Consider the following 19256-nt stretch of genomic DNA (forward strand, 5'->3'; position numbering starts at 1 on the left):
TAAAAGTAGCACGCGTCGCGTTTTTAACGTGGCTTTACACGCGATATGAGAATATAGCGAGTTAACCTACAGTACACGCGGTTACAAGTAACAAATCACAACTAAATACATTTGCAAGCTAGAGTCAACGACAACTTTAATCGCACGTACTTACACTTGAGGAATGGAGGAAGAAACCCATCCAGGTTCTGACATGTTCATCAGTACTCTTAACTGATCCTGAATTCCTTTAACAAACGGCCGATGAAGTATTCTTTGTAGCATGTAGTTTCCAGAAGCACTCGAACTGCTCAGGCTGAGGTTTCATCCTTGGGTAGAGAGTCAATAATGTCCATCTGCACATTGCCACTTCATTTAGCCGGCGTGTTTGTGTTTGTGTCTTTTTCTTTGTTGGTGGGCGGGGCCGCAGGTTTTAAATCTCCCCGGTTTGCGCATGCAACTACTTGGTTTCGTTGTCACGTCATAGCGAAACACCTAATGACTCGTTATTAAGACGACTTATTTGAAGCACTATGAGTCGACTCTTTTATAGATGAATCAACTGTTTTAAACACTGTACACTTACAGATTTAAGCTTTAGCTGGATGTTTCACTTCACTTAGAGCTGTGTTACACACTACATGGAAGGTAATTTTCAAAAACCCATAATATAGGCTCTTTAAACCAATGTAACACATCAGTCCTCCACTAGAGGTCACTGCACTTTCAAAATAAAGAGGAACTACAAAGCTGTGTCTTTAAAGGGATAGTTCACCCAAAAATAGAAACATTATTCATTGACCCCTTTATGCACTGCTTTTTTCCTGTTAAAAGAAGATATTTTGAAGATAACTGTAACCATTGTCTTCCATAGCATCTGTTTTCCCTATTATGGAAGTCAATGGTTACAAGTTTTCAGCATTTTTCTAAATATCTTCTTTTGTGTTTAATATTGTAAAGAATATCATTAAGAATCTCATGTGACACCGTACAAGAATAATAAGTATTTTTACATTACTGTGAATTCAGGGTTGGGTTAGATACAGTTTAATGGGTAACTTAATAATTAATGGGGTGACACAGTGGCTCAGTGGTTAGCACTGTTGCCTCACAGAAGGAAGGTTTCTGGTTCAAGTCCCAGCTAGGCCAGTTGGCATTTCTGTGTGGAGTTTGCATATTCTCCCCATGTTGGTGTGGGTTTCTTCCGGGTGCTCCGGTTTCCCCTACAATCCAAACACATGCGCCGCACAGTAGGTGAATTGAATAAGCTAAATTGGCCTTGGTGTATGTGTGTGAAGGACTGTGTATGCTTTCCCAGTGCTGGGTTGCAGCTGGAAGGGCATCCGCTGTGCAAAAAATATGTTGGATAGGTTGGCGGTTCATTCCACTGTGTCGAACCCTGATGAATAAAGGGCCTAAGTCGAAGAAAAATGAATGAATAATGAATAATATAAATAAAAATCTGTATAATTACTGTTTTTACATTACTGTGAGGGTTCGGATTAGGGTTGGACGTTAATCAAATACAATTAATGGATAATTTAATGAATAATATATATAAAATTATCATTAACCTCCAGCCTCAGCTGTATCCTTTCTAGCAACAACCTTATGAAAGGCTCCCAAAAGAGTGGCACTGTTCCCTATTTTAGTACTTCTGAGAGTGGAAACAGAGATAAATGTGTATTGTACTGTACTGAACTTTACCGTTTAGAGGAAACAAGCCATATAATACTTACTTTCTAGGTTTTGGCCTACAAAAATGCATCTTTACTGCCGCGCATTATCAATTATTGACTCCGTTGTGCCTGATTTTATTGAAGAATTTTTAAAAATCAGATCTGAGATGAGGCTGATGGCACTTAAGCAATGCATTACTCCCTCATCTTATCCTGCTGTTGGGTGTGGAGGACACTTCTCGTTTCTGAGTCAGACGGCTGAAGAAATTCACCCACACTCAACACTGTTTGATTTAGAGATGACGGTGTGTCAACAACTATGTGTGGATCTTTGCAGAGGAAAATGCAGAGAGGACCATTCTAGACCCCACATCGAGAGAAGACCTCAATTTCAAAGACCTGCAGAAGGTAAAAACTTACTTTCTCTCTGCAAACACACACTGACATCCCAAACTGAATGTTGTGGAGAAAATGAGAAATTGCAGATGTTATAACACCAACGGGAGTCTTAGCTTGACATGCAGTGCCCTCTAGAGGTATAGCTGTGTTATTACTGCTGGTCAGTGTAATTCATCTTCTCAACTATCTATTGTAGGATATGTGTAACTCTCTTCACAACAACACACAGACACAGGTTGTTTCTCCAGAACGGGCGTTTATTTAAGGTCGTCCATAATGTGCTTTGCGGCTGTCGCCATGACGCCGTGAGAACTGTTTTAGTAAATGAACACAGTACAAACGTATAAGAACACAAACCACGATTATCTAATACATTAAATAAGCAAAACAAATACCTCGTTGGTCGCTTGTCATGAAAAGAGGGTCCTTGGGTTAATAAACTCTTCTTCACTGTCCTTTTGACTTATGCCAGCAGCAACTTTAAGCTTCTTAAACACATGTAACTTTACACAGCACTGACATGCGTCTGATTATCGACAGTCTATCCGGTGATCCATAAACAAGTCACTCACATTACACGTCATTTCCTCAAAGTGACATGTTTCCATAATAAATGGCTTAAAGTACAACATATGAAGTAATAACACATTTAAACCTTTCAACACATTTACATTTATAAATACACTCCAGCTGAATTCCCTGCTGAAAAATCCAGCTTAAACCAGCCTAGGCTGGTTGGCTGGTTTTAGCTGGTTGACCAGGCTGGTTTTAGAGGGGTTTTGGCCATTTCCAGGCTGGTTTCCAGCCATTTCCAGCCTAGTCTTAGCTGGTCAGGCTGGAGATGACCAGCTAAAACCAGCTTGACCAGCCTTGCCAAGCTGGGAGTCGAGTCAAAACCAGCTATTTCCAGCTTAAACCAGGCTGGTCAAGCTGGTTTTAGCTGGATTTGGCTGGTCATTTTCCAGCCTGACCAGCTAAGACCAGGCTGGAAATGGTTGTAAACCAGCCTGGAAATGGCCAAAACCCCTCTAAAACCAGCCTGGTTGACCAGCTAAAACCAGCCAACCAGCCTAGGCTGGTTTAAGCTGGATTTTTCAGCAGGGTTAATACAAAATATTAGGACCTTAAATCACTAAAGAATGATATATGAAACAAAAATGTAAAATGAATACGCGATTATGCAAAAATGCTTGATAAAAGCACTCACAATATGTTTACACAATCTTAATCTAGTTTTAAAAAAAGTCTTAGCATTGCAAGTGATGTCAGTGTTGTCAAAACGATCCTCAAAATGCTGTATTATGCATGTCAGGCCAGTAGGTGGCGATATCTCTTTGTAAAGAAACACTAAACACTTTTCTATTCAGAATTGGCTTCATTTCCCTGCTGAAAAATCCAGCTTAAACCAGCCTAGGCTGGTTGGCTGGTTTTAGCTGGTTGACCAGGCTGGTTTTAGAGGGGTTTTGGCCATTTCCAGCCATTTCCAGCCTGGTCTTAGCTGGTCAGGCTGGAAAATGACCAGCCAAATCCAGCAAAAACCAGCTTGACCAGCCTGGTTTAAGCTGGATATAGCTGGTTTTGGCTGGACTCCCACTTGGCTAGGCTGGTCAATCTGGTTTTAGCTGGTCATCTCCCAGCCTGACCAGCTAAAACCAGGCTGGAAATGGCTGGAAACCAGCCTGGAAGTGGCCAAAACCCTTCTAAAACCAGCCTGGTCGACCAGCTAAAACCAGCCAACCAGCCTAGGCTGGTTTAAGGTGGATTTTTCAGCAGGGTTGGCTGAAACAGCCCTTTAAATGTAAACCCAAATAATCATGATTGGTCTATTCCATTCAGCACTGAGAAAAAGAACACCCCCTTTTACCAATCAGAGCCAGCTTCTGGTCAATAAGCCACACCTATTTTGCATAATTAGCATTCTACTCACTCTCATTTTTCCTGTCAGGTTCTGATTGACTGGATCAACAGTGAACTGGAAGAAGACCGAATCATCGTGAAAGACCTCGAGGAAGATCTGTACGATGGACAAGTGCTGCAGAAACTCTTCGGTAAGACGATTACGATTGGTCGATCCTGTTCTGTTGTCTGGCTGCACAATATATCATTTAAGCATCAATATCACCAATGTGTTTATCCACGATTGTCACATTGCAGGATCTGCAATGTTGAGTTATGATTATTAATTCCCACCACAGCTGAGAATGCATAAGATTTGTGGGGTCATTGCAAATTATATCAATAACAGACTGAAAGTTTGTCATCTGCATCTGTTTTTTAAGGGCATTCAGGCACAAAAGGTACAACATTTGTAACTTTAACGAAGATTAATATTAATACAGTAATGACTAAGGTGTTATTTTACATTTAATTCTTCAATTTCTGTACCTGAATACTGTTTGATTCTTCGGAAAACCATAAAGACCTCTTTATTTGTGCTTTTTCTTTGCTCTATTGTAATTATTTTTGCTTGCAATTTGTTTATTATTTTTTTATACACGATTCACACCCTTACAAAATCCCCCCAATCAATCTAAATGAATGATTTCTTTTCAAATATAGATATACAAGCCATCTGGTGAAATTGTATTCATATCGCAATATGTATCGCAGCAAAACAAAATATTGCAATGTCTGATTTACATATCAGTTCTACTCTGTTGTTAACTTGTATTGTGCAACATTTAAAGCGTGAACCGGAAGTCGCGGAGACTTATATTTTAGTATGCTGATGTACTTCCAACTGAAATGGAATATTGAGTAGGGGGCGGGGCTTTATTTTCGCATCATTCCCTCATACCCAACGGTAAGCGTCTTAATGCGGACTTTAAAGTGAAGATGTTGTGTGCTGTCCTTCAGAGAAGCTGTCAGGTTATAAGCTGAATGTGGCAGAAGTGACGCAGTCGGAGATCGGACAGAAGCAGAAGCTGCAGACGGTTCTGGAGGCAGTGAACGGAGTTCTGCGACCGCTCGACTGGAACACAGAGTGGAGTGTCGACTGTAAGCGCCCAAAACACACTCGCATTTAAAGAGACAGCTCATTCAAAAATGAAACTTTACTCATTATTTATTCTTATTCAAGTGGTTCCCAAACATTTGTGTTTGTTTTTTTCTGTTGAATACAAAAGAAGATATTTTGAAAAAGTAACTCCACTGACTGTCACTACATTATTTTCCACCATTCTTTTTGAGTCAATGAGCATTTAAAACCCTCAAATATACAGAAATGTATCATCAAACCAGTTAATTTTCCATCTCTTTTTCAGCCATCCACTCCAAGAACCTGGTGTCCATTGTGTATCTGCTGCTAGCGTTAGCCATTTACTATGCAGCTCCCATTCGCTTACCTGAGCACGTGTCCGTCCAGGTGATTGTGGTCAAGGTAAGATAATTTCATAAAGGTAAAGGTGAAATAAATATATAGTTGAGGTCTGAATTATTAATCCCCCCCCCCTCCCTTAAGATTGTAAGATTTTTCCAATACATTTTTTATTGGTGTTGAAGAAGACAATACAGCATAGTATACAATACAACATAGGAAGAATTATAGATTATAGAATTATATAGTCTTATTTTCCCACTATTTCCTCAAAATAAAATAAATGTATGAATTATAAACAAACATATATCCTTTGAAAGAAAAAAAATAAATAAAATTAAACGAATAAAAAATAAATAAATAAATGAGCAAGTTTATGATAAAAGCAACAAATAAAAAAAGATCAAGTAAACAAAAAAAACAGCAAGTAAACATCTTAATTTCTCAAGTTTTATGTAACTAAACATTTCTGGGATCCACATGTCATGTGATGGAGGAATCACCTGTTTCCATTTGATAAGTATGGCTCGTCTAGCTAAAAGAGTAGAAAAAGCAATAACCTGGCGAGATGCAACAGTCAAGTCAACTCTCTCTGAAATACCAAAAAGGGCTGTCAATGGGTTAGGGCAACGATGCCCAAACTCAGTCGTGGAGGGCCGGTATCCTGCAAAGTTTAGTTCCAACCCCAATCAGACACACCTGGGCTAGCTAATCAAGCTCTTATCAGGCTTTCCAGAAACATCCTTGCAGGTGTGTTGACGCAAGTTGGAGCTAAAATCTGCAGGATACCGGCCCTCCAGGACCGAGTTTGGAAACCCCTGGGATAGGGCCCTTAATTTATGTAAATAGATTTATTATGTGTGTCAGAAACACTGGACCAGAAGTTTTTCAATTGAGGGCAACTAGAGATGATTGGCAGGAGACTGCTCACAACAATGATAGGCATCACTTCTATCAGGGAAAAATTTGGCTAATTTGGCATTGGTTAAACAAACTCTATGGCGCACCTTACACTGCATTAGGCCATGTCTGGCGCATATAGAAGAGGAGTGGTCAGTATATTTCTAAACATAATAGTGTAAGGTGTGGATTTTGGCTACTAGTGGGTGAATGTAAATAAAGACGATGGACTTGAAAATACTGACGACTAACTATTTTACTGAGCAAAAACTCCAAAAACTAGGGAGGAGATCAACACGAGTCTCCTCCCGTCACAGTTACTTCCGTCCTCCCGTTACCTGCTGTGCTTTTCACGCACACACACACACACACACACACAAACACAAATATAACCCTCTTCCACAGAGGACACAACACCAAAATAAAAGTCCTTAACAGAAACAGAAATACAATTCAAAACAGAATACAATGCATATTAAACAAACAGCTTCACATTAGTTACCATGGGGGGAAAGAAACGTCCCCGTTTTAAGCAAACTTAAGTAACAATGTCCTTAAACTAGACACATTTTTTTATTTATTTTTTATTTTATTTTTTTACTGACGACTAACTGTTTTATTGAGCAAAATCTCCAAAAACTGTGGAGGAGATCAACACGAGTCTCCTCCCATCACACTCTACCCTCTACCTGCTGTGCTTTTCACACACACACATAACCCTCTTCCGCAGAGGAAACAACACCAAAATAAAAGTCCTTAACAGAAACAGAAATACAATTCAAAACAGAATGCAATGCATATTAAACAAACAGTTTCACAATAGTTTGTTCTGTAGATGATGGAAAAATGTATTGCTTAAGGGAGCTAATAATATTGACATTAAATGGTTTAAATAAAATTAAAAACTGCTTTTATTCTAGCCGAAATAAAACATATAAGATTTCTTCCGGAGGAAAAAACATTATCAGACACATTGTGAAAATGTCCTTGCTCTGTTAAACATCATTTGGGAAATATTTGAAAAAAATAAAAATAAAAATCACAGGAGGGGGAATCATTGTGACTGTATACCCTCAGTCTGCTCACACCTTTGTGTTTGTGACAGAAAAAAGAGGGAATCCTGCAGACTGCTCATGTGACCAAACAACTCACAAGCACCACAACAGAGTAAGAAGCTTCAGTATGGCCATCTAGTGGCGAAAGACGGTTAAAAAACAATAAATATGTGTTGTCGTGTGTGACCTGATGCTGACTTTGTATTTACTGCTCCAACAGAATGATGATCGGAAGGTCAGGTGAGTGTTTTCACACACTTTTGTGTAGGTTTTATTCAATAACCTACTAAAAAATACAGGTCATTCTAGAATAAGAGGTTAGATAAGTTTTTGGGACGATGATTAAAAGCATCTTAAAGGGAGAGTTCACCCTAATATGAAGCATCTGTCATCATTTACTCATTTTAGACTTGTTTCAAACCTGAGTTTCTTTCTTGTGTTGAACATAAAGAAGATATATTGAAGAATGGTTGACTGTTATGTTATTTTGCTCATTTTGAAAGTCAGTGGTTAGCAAAATATTGTCTTTTGGGTTCAATAGATGGAAAAAAAACTCATGACTGTTGGTGTTAAAAAAGTCCCCTTCTCAACAATCTAGATGTACAAATCACCTGTTTCAATTCAATTTAGTTTAAGTGTTTTTGTATAGCGCTTTTTACAATAAGTATTGCTCCAAAGCAGCTCCACAAAAGGTGCATGTTACTGCATTACCATCAAAAAGTGAAAGGTGTGAGAAGGGTGAACTGTACAGCATTAATCATCAAAAAGATGATACTTTTTTGTTATCATCTTATCCAGTCTTCGTAATGTAGAGTGTTTAATAGTAACTGTTTGGTGAATATAGAGAGGAAAGAGTGTGTTTTAGGGTGCTTTCACACCTACACTTTTGTTTCGGAACGTATCTTGTTTGCCCAGTTAGCGCGGTTCGTTTGGCATATGTGAACAGGGTAATCGCGCTCTGTTCCGCGCCAAAGTAATCGCTCCGAGATCGCTTGAATGAGGTGGTCTCGGCTCGATTGAAACGAACCCTGGAGCGGTTCGATTGCAGTGAGAAAGCATTCCGATCCGAGCGCGGTTATATCACAGTGTTTTATGGATATGTAGGCATAAGGCTATATGAAGAGAGAATTATGAGTATGGTGGGAAGTTTCGTGAGTCTCTGGATGCCCGCAAACGAGTGATGATCTCCCGGTAATCTCGCATCTCCCTCCCGGTCCTCAAATAGGCATCGTCGCGCACCCTTCTCACCCCTCCCCACTGCATCTCTCCTCAGACACATCGCGCGCGCACCCTGTCAATCACCACCAAACCACCACCTCTCCTGACAGCTGAGCGGGACGCTGCAAAATAAACCCTGACACTCTGACCAATGTGAGGAGAGATTACTGGCACGTGACTTGTTTTAGCTCTTTTGGTCCGATTAGAAACTTTGCAGTGTGAAAGCGAACCGCTCCAAGAGCAAAGAGCAACAATGTAACAATTGTAATCTCTGTTTCGGAACAACTGAATCGATTCACAGGTGTGAAAGCACCTTTAATCAGTACGTACATATTTATATATGTACACTCACTGGCCACTTTGTTAGGTACACCTTATTAGTACCGGGTTGGACCCCCTTTGGCCTTCAGAACGACCTTAATCCTTCGTGGCATAGATTCAACAAGCTACTGGAAATATTCCTCAGAGGTTTTGCTTCATATTGACATGATAGCATCACGCAGATGCCCATTCCATCACATCCCAAAGGTGCTCTATTGGATTGAGATCTGGTGACTGTGGAGGCCATTTGAGTACAGTGAACTCATTGTCATGTTCAAGAAACCAGTCTGAGATGATTCACGCTTTGACATGGTGCGTTATCCTGCTGGAAGTAGCCATCAGAAGATGAGTACACTGTGGTTATAAAGGGATGGTCTGCAACAATACTCTCAGGCAGGCTGTGGCATTGACATGATGCTCAGTTGGTACTAATGAGCCCAAAGTGTGCCAAGAAAATATCCCCCACACCATTACACCACCATGGCCAGCCTGAACTGTTGATAGGCAGAATGGATCCATGCTCTTATGTTGTTGATGCCAAATTCTGACCCGACCATCTGAATGTGGCAGCAGAAATCATCAGACCAGGCAATGTTTTTCCAATCTCCAACTGTCTAGTTTTGGTGAGCGTGTGTGAATTGTAGCCTCAGTTTCCTGTTCTTAGCTGACAGGAGTCTCACCCGGTGTGGTCTTCTGCTGCTGTAGCCCATCTGCCTCAAGGTCGGACGTTTTGTGTGTTCAGAGATGCTGTTCTGCAGACCTCGGTTGCAATGAGTGCTTATTTGAGTTACTGAACCAGTCTGGCCATTCTCCTCTGACCTCTCACATCAACAAGACATTTGCGCCCACAGAACTGCCGCTCACTGGATATTTTCTCTTTTTCAGACCATTCTCTGTAATCCCTAGAGATGATTGTGCATGAAAATCTCAGTAGATAAGCAGTTTCTGAAAAACTCAGACCAGCCTGTCTGGCACCAACAACCATGCCACATTTAAAGTCTCTTAAATCACCTCTCTTCCCCATTCTGATGCTCGGTTTGAACAGCAGTAGATCGTCTTGACCATGCCTACATGCCAATACAATCTCACGGCAATTCGTAACTTTTTGATTTAGTGGCTAATTCAAATGAATTTGTATGATCTAATTCGTACAATTTAGTTTGATTTGCTCATCCCCCTATGACAGTTGGGTTTAGGGGTGGGGTTGGGTGCCACGCCTCCTTTTTAAAATCGTACAATTTCGTACGACTGAACTCATACGAATTCGTACGAATAAGCCACTAAACTGGCTAAACGTTAAATACTTACGTTTTCTCGTGAGATCAGGCTGTACATGCCTAAATGCATTGAGTTGCTGGTATGTGATTGGCTGTTTAGAAATTTGCGTTAACGAGCAGTTGGACAGGTGTACCTAATAAAGTGGCCGCTGAGTGTATATAGTATCGCATGTATTTTCCAGTAGTTTGTTTTAGATATGTCTCTATTTTTTATTATATTTTTTGTTTGCAGAACGTGATGCTTTTGACACCTTATTGGATCATGCGCCTGATAAACTTAATGTAGTGAAAACGGTAAGAATCAGTTCAGACTGCATGTGTGATGATGAGACTGATTATTCAGATTTAACCTGCAATAATTATTATTTTTCAGTCGCTGATCACATTTGTGAATAAACACTTGAACAAACTAAACCTGGAGGTGACAGAGTTGGAAACACAGGTATGGATTTAATCTATCTGTCTGTCCATCCGTCCGTCAGTCCGCCACATCTATCTGTCTGTCTGTCCACTCGCCCGATCTGTCTGTCTGTCGTACAGATATATTATATAGATATAGATAAACAGCTGTTTCTAAGCCTCTAAGTGTGTGTGTGAAGTTTGCAGATGGTGTGTATTTGGTGTTGCTGATGGGACTGTTGGAAAATTACTTTGTGCCGCTGTACAACTTCTACCTCACGCCAGAAAACTTTGAGCAGAAGGTGAGTGAGACATTTAAATATATGTAGATGTTTCTTGGGGTTTAATAAATAATGAAGCTTGATTTGTTTGGAAAAATCTGATACTATTTCAGTTGTATTCATAAAATCAACGAACATCAATTTAATGTCTGATTATTTTGTCATTCTGACGGCATTAAAGAGCAGATCATATGGGTTTTGGGTTGATAAATAAAGGTATTATCTCTCAAAAGAAAGAGTCGACTCTGAATCACCTTATGGAGTTGTTATATTAGGAATATTTGGCCCTGCTACTGATCTACATCAGCATAAACATTTGCATAATCCCGCTTCCCGCAGCACTTTAAATGTGTTTATTTCTGACATGTAAAGACCAATCAAAAGAAACTTGGCCAGCTGACCAATCAGAGCAGAGTTGGCTTATGAAAGGGGGAGGGGCTTATAGACCTTAAGCACTGAATTGATTCAAACCAACTGTTTTGTAGTCATTACACAAGTATTCCAATACTTACTAATTATTCTGATAAAATTACAATGTTTTCTGAACTTAGATGCATGTAAACTACCTGACAAAAGTCTTGTCGTCGATCCGAGTTGTAAGAGCAACAAACATTAACTTTACTTCTAGTTGGAAAAGTGGCAGAAGGTCAATTTTTCCAATGAATCATCTCTTGAGCTGCATCCCAATCTTCGCAAATACTGCAGAAGACCCCTGGAACTCGCATGGACCCAAGATTCTCACAGAAATCAGTCAAGTTTGGTGAAGGAAAAATCATGGTTTGGGGTCACATTCAGTATGAGGGTGTGTGAGAGATCTGCAACATCAACAGCCTGAGGTATCAAGACAATTGTGCTGCCTATTACATTACAAACCACAGGAGAGGGCAAATTCTCCAGCAGGATAGCGCTCCTTCTCATACTTCAGCCTCCACATCAGAGTTCCTGAAAGCAAAGAAGGTCAAGGTGCTCCAAGATTGGCCAGCCCAGTCACCAGACATGAACATTATGGAGCATGTCTTGGGTTAGATGGAGGAGGAGGCACTGAAGATGAATCCAAAAACATTAAACATTACGTTAAGTTTATCCAAGAACGATTTCTTCGCCATTCCAGATGACTTTATTAATAAGTGATTTGAGTCATTGCAGAGATGTATGGATGCAGTCCTCCAAGCTCATGATGGAGTCAGACACAATATTCATTCTGTCTCCACTGCAGCATGACTTAATATTCTATACTGGAAATTATTTCTGTTAAGAGACGAGACTTTTGTCTAAGCAAAGTCAGACTGTCCTAATTTAATAATTAATAATCAAGGCATGATCATATTTTATTTTGGTAAAATAAGCGTAATCTAGAGGCCTTTGCCTTTCATATAAGCCAGTTCTGATACCAAATGATCAACTAGAAGTCAAGTTGTTATTATTGTTTCTAAATTAGGATAGGCGACAAGACTTTTGCCAGGCAGTGTAGTCATTGAGGACTTTTAGCAATATATTAGAACGTTCTAAAAACCTGTATAACCTACTCTCTAAATTGCCATTTACCTAAGCTTTTCTATATGAAACAATCCAGAACAGAGTTTTGGTCTGATTGCTAGCAATGCAGAGGATTATTGGAGTGTTTTTCTGTCTTGTAGGTGCACAATGTGGCATTTGCATTTGAGCTGATGCAAGATGGTGGATTACAGAAACCCAAAGCTCGACCAGAAGGTACCAAAACAAATCAGTGCCAGCAATGTTACATCAGCGTTACACACTCAACCTTCAGATAACAAAACATACAGTGGGAGAAATAAGTATTAGATATATCATGGTTTTTCTTGGGAATAATATTTCTAAAGGAGCTGTTGACATTGAATTAAACCAAATTCTGGTAAAAACCCAAACAATACAAACATAAAAATAAAACAAAACAAACAGGTCAGAAAATCTGTGTAATAACAATTGAGTGACACAAGAAGAAAGCGCTGAACTACTGAAATGTGTTTAATACTTTATTTAAAAGGCTTTTTTGGTGATGGCGCCTCTCACATGAAGAATGAAGTCACATGCATTGCTCAGGTGTGGGTTTCTCACAGACTTCAACAATGTAAAAATCTTGATGGTTCTGTGGATCTCGTCTGTCAAATCTGATCTTTAATTTGTATTTTCTACTGCATTCCAGTCAGGTGATTGGCTGGGCCATCCTACAGCTTGATTTTGTCTTTCTGAAAGGATTTGAGAGTTTCCTTGGCTGTGTTTTAGGTTATTTTCTTGCTGAAATGGTTTCATCTTCATCCTCCTGTTAATGTAGATGTTGGACTGAAGCAGCTGATGGCAACTTAAAAGACGCCTCTCATATGGAGAATGAAGTCTCATGCATTGCTCAGGTGTAAGTTTTCCACAGACTTCAACAGAGTGTCAAAATCTTGATGGTTCTGTGGATCTCGTCTGTCAAATTTGGTCTTTACCTTGTGTTTTCTATTGGATTCGGGTCAGGTGATTGGCTGGGCCATTCTACAGCTTGATTTTCTTTCTCTGAAAGCATTTGAGAGTCATTGTCTTGCTGAAATGTCCATCTTCATCCTCCTGCTTATGTAGATGTTGGACTGAAACAGCTGAAATTAATTTACACTGACGAAGGGCAGAGAGTTGCTGAAGAACTACTGAGATTTCAGCTGCTGTCTGGGCTTTCACTGCCTTTCTACACCTCCCTTTCTTCATGTGTTCAATACTTTTTTCCTTTGCCATTTCATTTTATTACACAGAACTTCATTTGGAAGCTTATTAGATTTGTTTTCTGTGCATATATAGATTTCTTTGTTAGCCATCAACATCCTGTGAACATTTCAAGTCCTTTAGAACAGTGGTGTAGTCCTAAAAAAGTGGTGTACTTTTACCCACCCAACCCACATTTTAAATGAAAGTAGGCAAAGAAACAGAAATAAAGTGGTCTAAAGTGTTTTATAACCTTACCTGAATGTTTTAGCGAGACATCATTCAGTTGACCTGTCGTCTTTGAAAAACTCTAATGAAAACTTCTCACAGCTGCTGTGGTCGTCAGGGGGCGGGGAATAGAGCGATGATCATACTATTGCAAAAAAGCACCAATTGCAACAAATTAAGACTCGAGTCAAAAAAAAAAACATTTGACATACAGTTAAAGGGGACGCAAATACATGTAAATTAGGGACGTCTAATCAGCAAAATAAAGGACTATACCGAGGGTACACGCAATTCAAGAGTTCACACTTAGCTCATGATTTACGAAAGCTTATTTGGCATGCTGTCCTGGGAGAGAGCCCTGAGCTCAAGGGATCCTCGAGTCCAGGGCTCCCTCCCTTTGTGAGGCAAGGGGAGATTGAGCTCAGGGCGATCTCAAATTTCCCCGCAGCTAAGGCCAAGGTGAACTTCCTGAGAGCGAGACGACTAGTAAAAGAGACTCAGGTTTAAGAGGTCTATAATGCAGCGTATTTAGGCTTTGGGAGAGAACTGAAACGCCGGTGAAACGTGCCAGCTCCACGCAGAGACACCAGAAGCTCAGGTAAGGAGCCAGAGCCAATGGAATTCCTGCTGGTTGCTGGGCCGCCGAGCCACCTATTTTGCATAAAGGTGGAAGAAGGGGGAGGAGGGGGGTTTCTTCAAGATGAAGGCTGTTTCTCAATTCCAAGAACGCAGAGAACGGACTTGTGTTCTTGTGGAGACCGGTCTTGCCAGGTGTCCTCGGAAGAACGAACTCAGGCGGCCGCGAGGGCAGAGAACGCGTCCCTTGAGAATTAAGATGCTGCGTTCTTCCTGATGGTCCGATGGCCTTTACATGTTTTAAATGGTAAATTATTTAAACATTACAGCCTTTATACAACGATTTATTGTTTTTCCCCTTTTCAAAATATATACTTTGCATAAAAACATTATAAATATATGTTGCACAATATAAATAGAACAGATTTTAATACAAATTTCAGCAAACAAACACCCTTAATGTGTTTATTCCATTATTAAGATGTCCATGGTAATGTTTACTTTCACAGTTTCATTTAGGAAAACTCCTGAGGTAAATATCTATGAACTTTAATAAGTAATCTAGATAAAATGCAGCGCTTCCCACCTCCAGTCGCAATGACTTCTGGGACTTCCAGAGCGAGTTCGGTGCTCAAGTTTGCATCGGTGCGTCCTCGATTTCAAGAACACATTCGGGAAGTTTCACGCGTCCTCCGTGTTTGCGGTCTTGAGTATTGAAACTGAACTTAGGCAGCTGATGATGGCGTTTCACGAGAACGCAAGACCGCTGAAGAACGCATATTGAGAAACAGCCGAAAATAGTTGTAAGTGGAAAAGGAGGATATTTATAGGAACTCGCTATCATTGATTGGAGGATCGTGATTAGCTAATATGAGCCAGCTGGGTTAAACATGAGCGCGACTCCTCTCGAAATTAGTTTAATAAATTAAACTTCACTTATCGATCCTCAGAAGTTGTAATACCTAAACAGCTCAAGGACAAAAGTAAGTATATGGAGTATACGTATACGTATAGCCAGGGGCGCAACTGCACATTTACTGATGGGTATGCGGATTCAACTTTTGCGGGCCCCCCTTCAATCCAACTATATTTTAAAACAGTTAAGTGATAAAATGTGGAAAATATTTCCATCAATAAATTAAAGATATTTTTTCATAAAGATATCAATATGCTTCATACTATTTCAGTTGTGTTCAGAACTGCGAAACTGTATTTTTTGAAGTACTAAAAGGTATAATTACATTAAGCATGTTAAGTCGCAAAGAAATGCATCTCATACCACCCCAAATTTCTTCTCAATTTAATTTTCCCTCACTAAATGATTATAGCACCTTGACTAGCCTTGCTTTTGGACTTTTTGTACTACATTTGTCAAAACAAAATGATAGACATGGGAGTCCTAAAGGGCAAAAGAACATTGCAATTACTTCTCACATGCATACTGTGAGAAGGGTTAGGTCTGTCTTTGCTAGAACAATTGACTGAAACTGCTAAAAGTGAAATAAAAAAGACTGTCAAATGTTTAGTGTAAAAAAAAACAGAAACAAACTGTGTGAAATGTTCTATTTAATTGAAATGTTATAACTTTGTTTGTAGCTACAATTAAAATAGTTTTGAGCTAAGAAGTTACCAAAGGCCTGATGAATCAATATGATACATAATAAATTCATAAAAATATGTATATGGTATGACAAATGGGGGGGGGGGTGGAATGATTTTTTAATTTAATAAAATACAATATTATACGCGTATAAAATGCTAAATAAACATTTTTAACAATATATATATATTATTTGAAACTTTTAATATGAATAATTTCAAAAAAAGTTTTGGCACAATGGCGCCCCCCATGTGTGGCGCCCTATGCGCCGCATAAACTGCATACCCCCTTTTTGCGCCACTGCGTATAGCCCCGACTACACCACTGCTTCAGAAATATCTGACACAAATGGCGATGTGTTCAAGACTTATTTCCCCCACTGTAACTAGCCTCAGGTCATCCACTAGATGGAGATGTTCCTCAATACAGCACACTGTAGCTTCAGCTCACGACTCTCATTACACACACCGAGTCCCTTCACAGTGACAACATGCTCAAGCCTCCGCCTGTTGTTTGTGTCCTGCAGACGTGGTGAACTTGAATCTGAAGTCGACACTCCGGGTGCTCTACAATCTTTTCACCAACTACAAGAACTCGGAGTAACACAAGTGCATCCCTGCTGTTCCTTTTGTATGTAACAATGAGGTATTTTGTATAATTGAGCTTATTTATGCCCAGAATCGAATGTATTTAGCCTTATTATGTGCATTCAGCTCATTTAAATATTATATTTTTCTCGCATTTACTGTATGCAAATGAGGCCTGCCGCTGCTTTAAGCTCTACAAACACCCAAATGACTGAATGATTCATAAAAGTGCATTGTGTGTTTTATTCTAGCAGAATTGCGGTGGTTACATCAAATAAACAGGTGCTTTCTACATGCTGGGATGAATTAATTTCGACACTTTGACTACAAATGGGCTCATATAATGTATTCAGAGGTTTGTTATGAAAGGTGTCTTCATGCGTTGAATTAATTAACCTTGGTATATGTATTAATATTTCACCTTATGTGTTTCACATTAGTTTGTGGGCCTGATTCGTGACAAATCTAAACTGTCATTTCATTTAGAGGTGTCTGCTACATGAGGCATCGCTATAATAATAATAATACATTTTATTTATATTGCGCTTTTCTCAAACTCAAAGCGCTAACAAGAGCATCAACACACAGAAGAACATGAAATACACAAAAAAGTAAGAATGATAATAATGATAAAAATACATATAAAAAAAAGCCTCATAAGTTATAAGCAATAATAAAAAGATGAGTTTTAAGAAGTTTCTTAAAACAGTCCAGGGAACTGGCGTTCCTGATGTTTGTGGGGAGAGCATTCCCCAATTTAGGTGCGCGATAAGAGAATGCCGTGCCTCCCATGCTGCTAAGTTTGCAACGGGGCTGATACAAGGTGAGCCCCGAAGCGGAACGTAGATTGCGAGAGGATGTGGAGGTTGATATCAGGTCACATATATAATCAGGTGCAGAACCATGAACAGCTTTGTAAGTTAAAATCAAGGTTTTAAAATCGATGCGTGACTTTACAGGCAACCAGTGTAACTGCTGAAGAACAGTAGTAATGTGAGTGCGAGATGATGTGTGAGTTAACACACGTGCGGCTGAGCTTTGAACATATTGTAAGATCTTAAGTGAATTGGCTGGCAGACCCCCAAATAAAGATTTGCTCATGCATTGTGTTCAAATCAAATGACATGTTATTAATATTTATGTTTGTAACTTGAAAGGTTTTATAAAATCTGGGGTTCAGTGATGTCCGTTTCTAATGAGCGGTACAGTATCTGTCGGTACGTTTCCACTGCCAAAAGGGTTCCAATGGTGTATGATAGAAAGTTTCAGTCAATTATACCTGCCAACAATCCCCCCCCCCCCCCCCCCCCCCCGCCCAATTCCCCCCCCACCCAACTTTTTGGTTCAGTCCGCATGCACACCGAATCCACCGCACAACCATCTTCATACCCACTCTTCACTACAAGCACACTCCTAACCCCGTACAACCCCCCCAACCCCCCTTTTGCTCTTCACTTTGTGCGCACCCCCGGATAAAATCTCCCGGATAAACACTTGTGTATACATGCACATTACTAACTGTTCTAAGAACAGGATTTGATTATAACTGCAGAATAATGATGGGAGAACATGGGAGTTTGTTCATGTTTTGGGTTGCTGAAAGAATCATTTGCTCCTTTGTTATTTGCGGTCAGTGTATCTTGTTGTCAGTGGACTTTTATTTTACAAACAGATATTGAAAAACAAAAAACAAGTCGTTTTTTTAATTTTGTTTTTTGAGTTTTAAAATGAAAAAAAACCCGGCTCGTTATTATTTTTTATGATGAAAAACGGAAAAGCAAAATTCAAAAATGATTTGATTTTCATTTTTTATTTCCAATAACAAAAAATAAACTCACCAAAAAGCAAAAACGGATAAAGACTTGTTTTTTTATACTCTAAAACCAGATAGGCTGACTCATTCACGGTGACGCAATGCTGACCTGCTAGCCTACTATAGGCTATTATTTTTTCACTTAATAAAGTAAAAAAAAATAGTTTCTTGCGATAACAGAATTTTGTTAATACATATTTTCCTCATTGAAGCCGGCTATGTAACAACATAATTGATGATATTTGCATTATTTGCATTGCTGAACAGTTTTCTGAAAATAAAGTTTATTGTTGAAATCGCTTCCTCTTTAGGAGTGACACCAACACTGGACATTCGTTTGGAATCATTCTCTCCGTGTTATAGTTATAGTGCTATATTTGCACATGGCTATGTGAAATTATGGATAGACCCACTGTAGCAGGGTGATTACGCACACACAACTCATCTGCAAGCTTTAGTGATAGTCTGTTTTTAAAAGACACTGGATGGTTATCAGGGTGTTTGCGCATCATGCCTCCTTTCAGATTAAATTAATTGTTCATTTTTATTTTAAAATACTATGAGTTATTGAAATGTGCTTAACGAACAACTGTATTAATGCCTCCCTCACTTGAAATGACTCGTGATTAAACTTCGAGAAGTAGAAGTATTATGATTTCAACAATATTAAAACCTTCTTTTCAGAAAAGTGTTGAGTAAAGCAACCTAATGCTTGCATGTAATGCCAAAATAAAGATTGTTTCATGTAAAACATGCTTACAAAAAATAAATATATAGTCTATAATCGGCCCTTATATGAGAAATAAGTTGTCTTAATGAGGAAAATATGTCTTAACAAAATCCAGTTATAACAAGAAAATTATTAAGTGGGGAAAAATAATAGCCTATAGTAGGCTAGCAGGTCAGCATTGCGTTACCGTGAATAAGTCGG

General features: G+C 39.3%; 1 protein-coding gene across 4 annotated transcripts in view; it reads left to right on the top strand.

Moving 5' to 3' along the window:
- The window catches only part of parvb (parvin, beta), a 30735-nt gene extending 13931 nt beyond the window's left edge, over positions 1-16804 (top strand). For 3 of the 4 annotated variants that reach the window (NM_199726.1, XM_021470454.3, XM_005174250.6), the window contains 11 exon segments: positions 1996-2066; positions 4003-4105; positions 4914-5054; positions 5321-5436; positions 7379-7440; positions 7549-7568; positions 10377-10438; positions 10518-10586; positions 10744-10845; positions 12462-12534; positions 16452-16804. In NM_199726.1, coding sequence (NP_956020.1) covers positions 1996-2066; positions 4003-4105; positions 4914-5054; positions 5321-5436; positions 7379-7440; positions 7549-7568; positions 10377-10438; positions 10518-10586; positions 10744-10845; positions 12462-12534; positions 16452-16528 — 896 coding nt within the window. In that variant the 3' untranslated portion in view covers positions 16529-16804. 4 annotated transcript variants of the gene reach the window in all.
- Positions 16805-19256: the final 2452 nt, after the last annotated feature.

The sequence above is a fragment of the Danio rerio genome, chromosome 25 (assembly GCF_049306965.1).
Source record: "Danio rerio strain Tuebingen ecotype United States chromosome 25, GRCz12tu, whole genome shotgun sequence".
Lineage (NCBI taxonomy): Eukaryota > Metazoa > Chordata > Actinopteri > Cypriniformes > Danionidae > Danio > Danio rerio.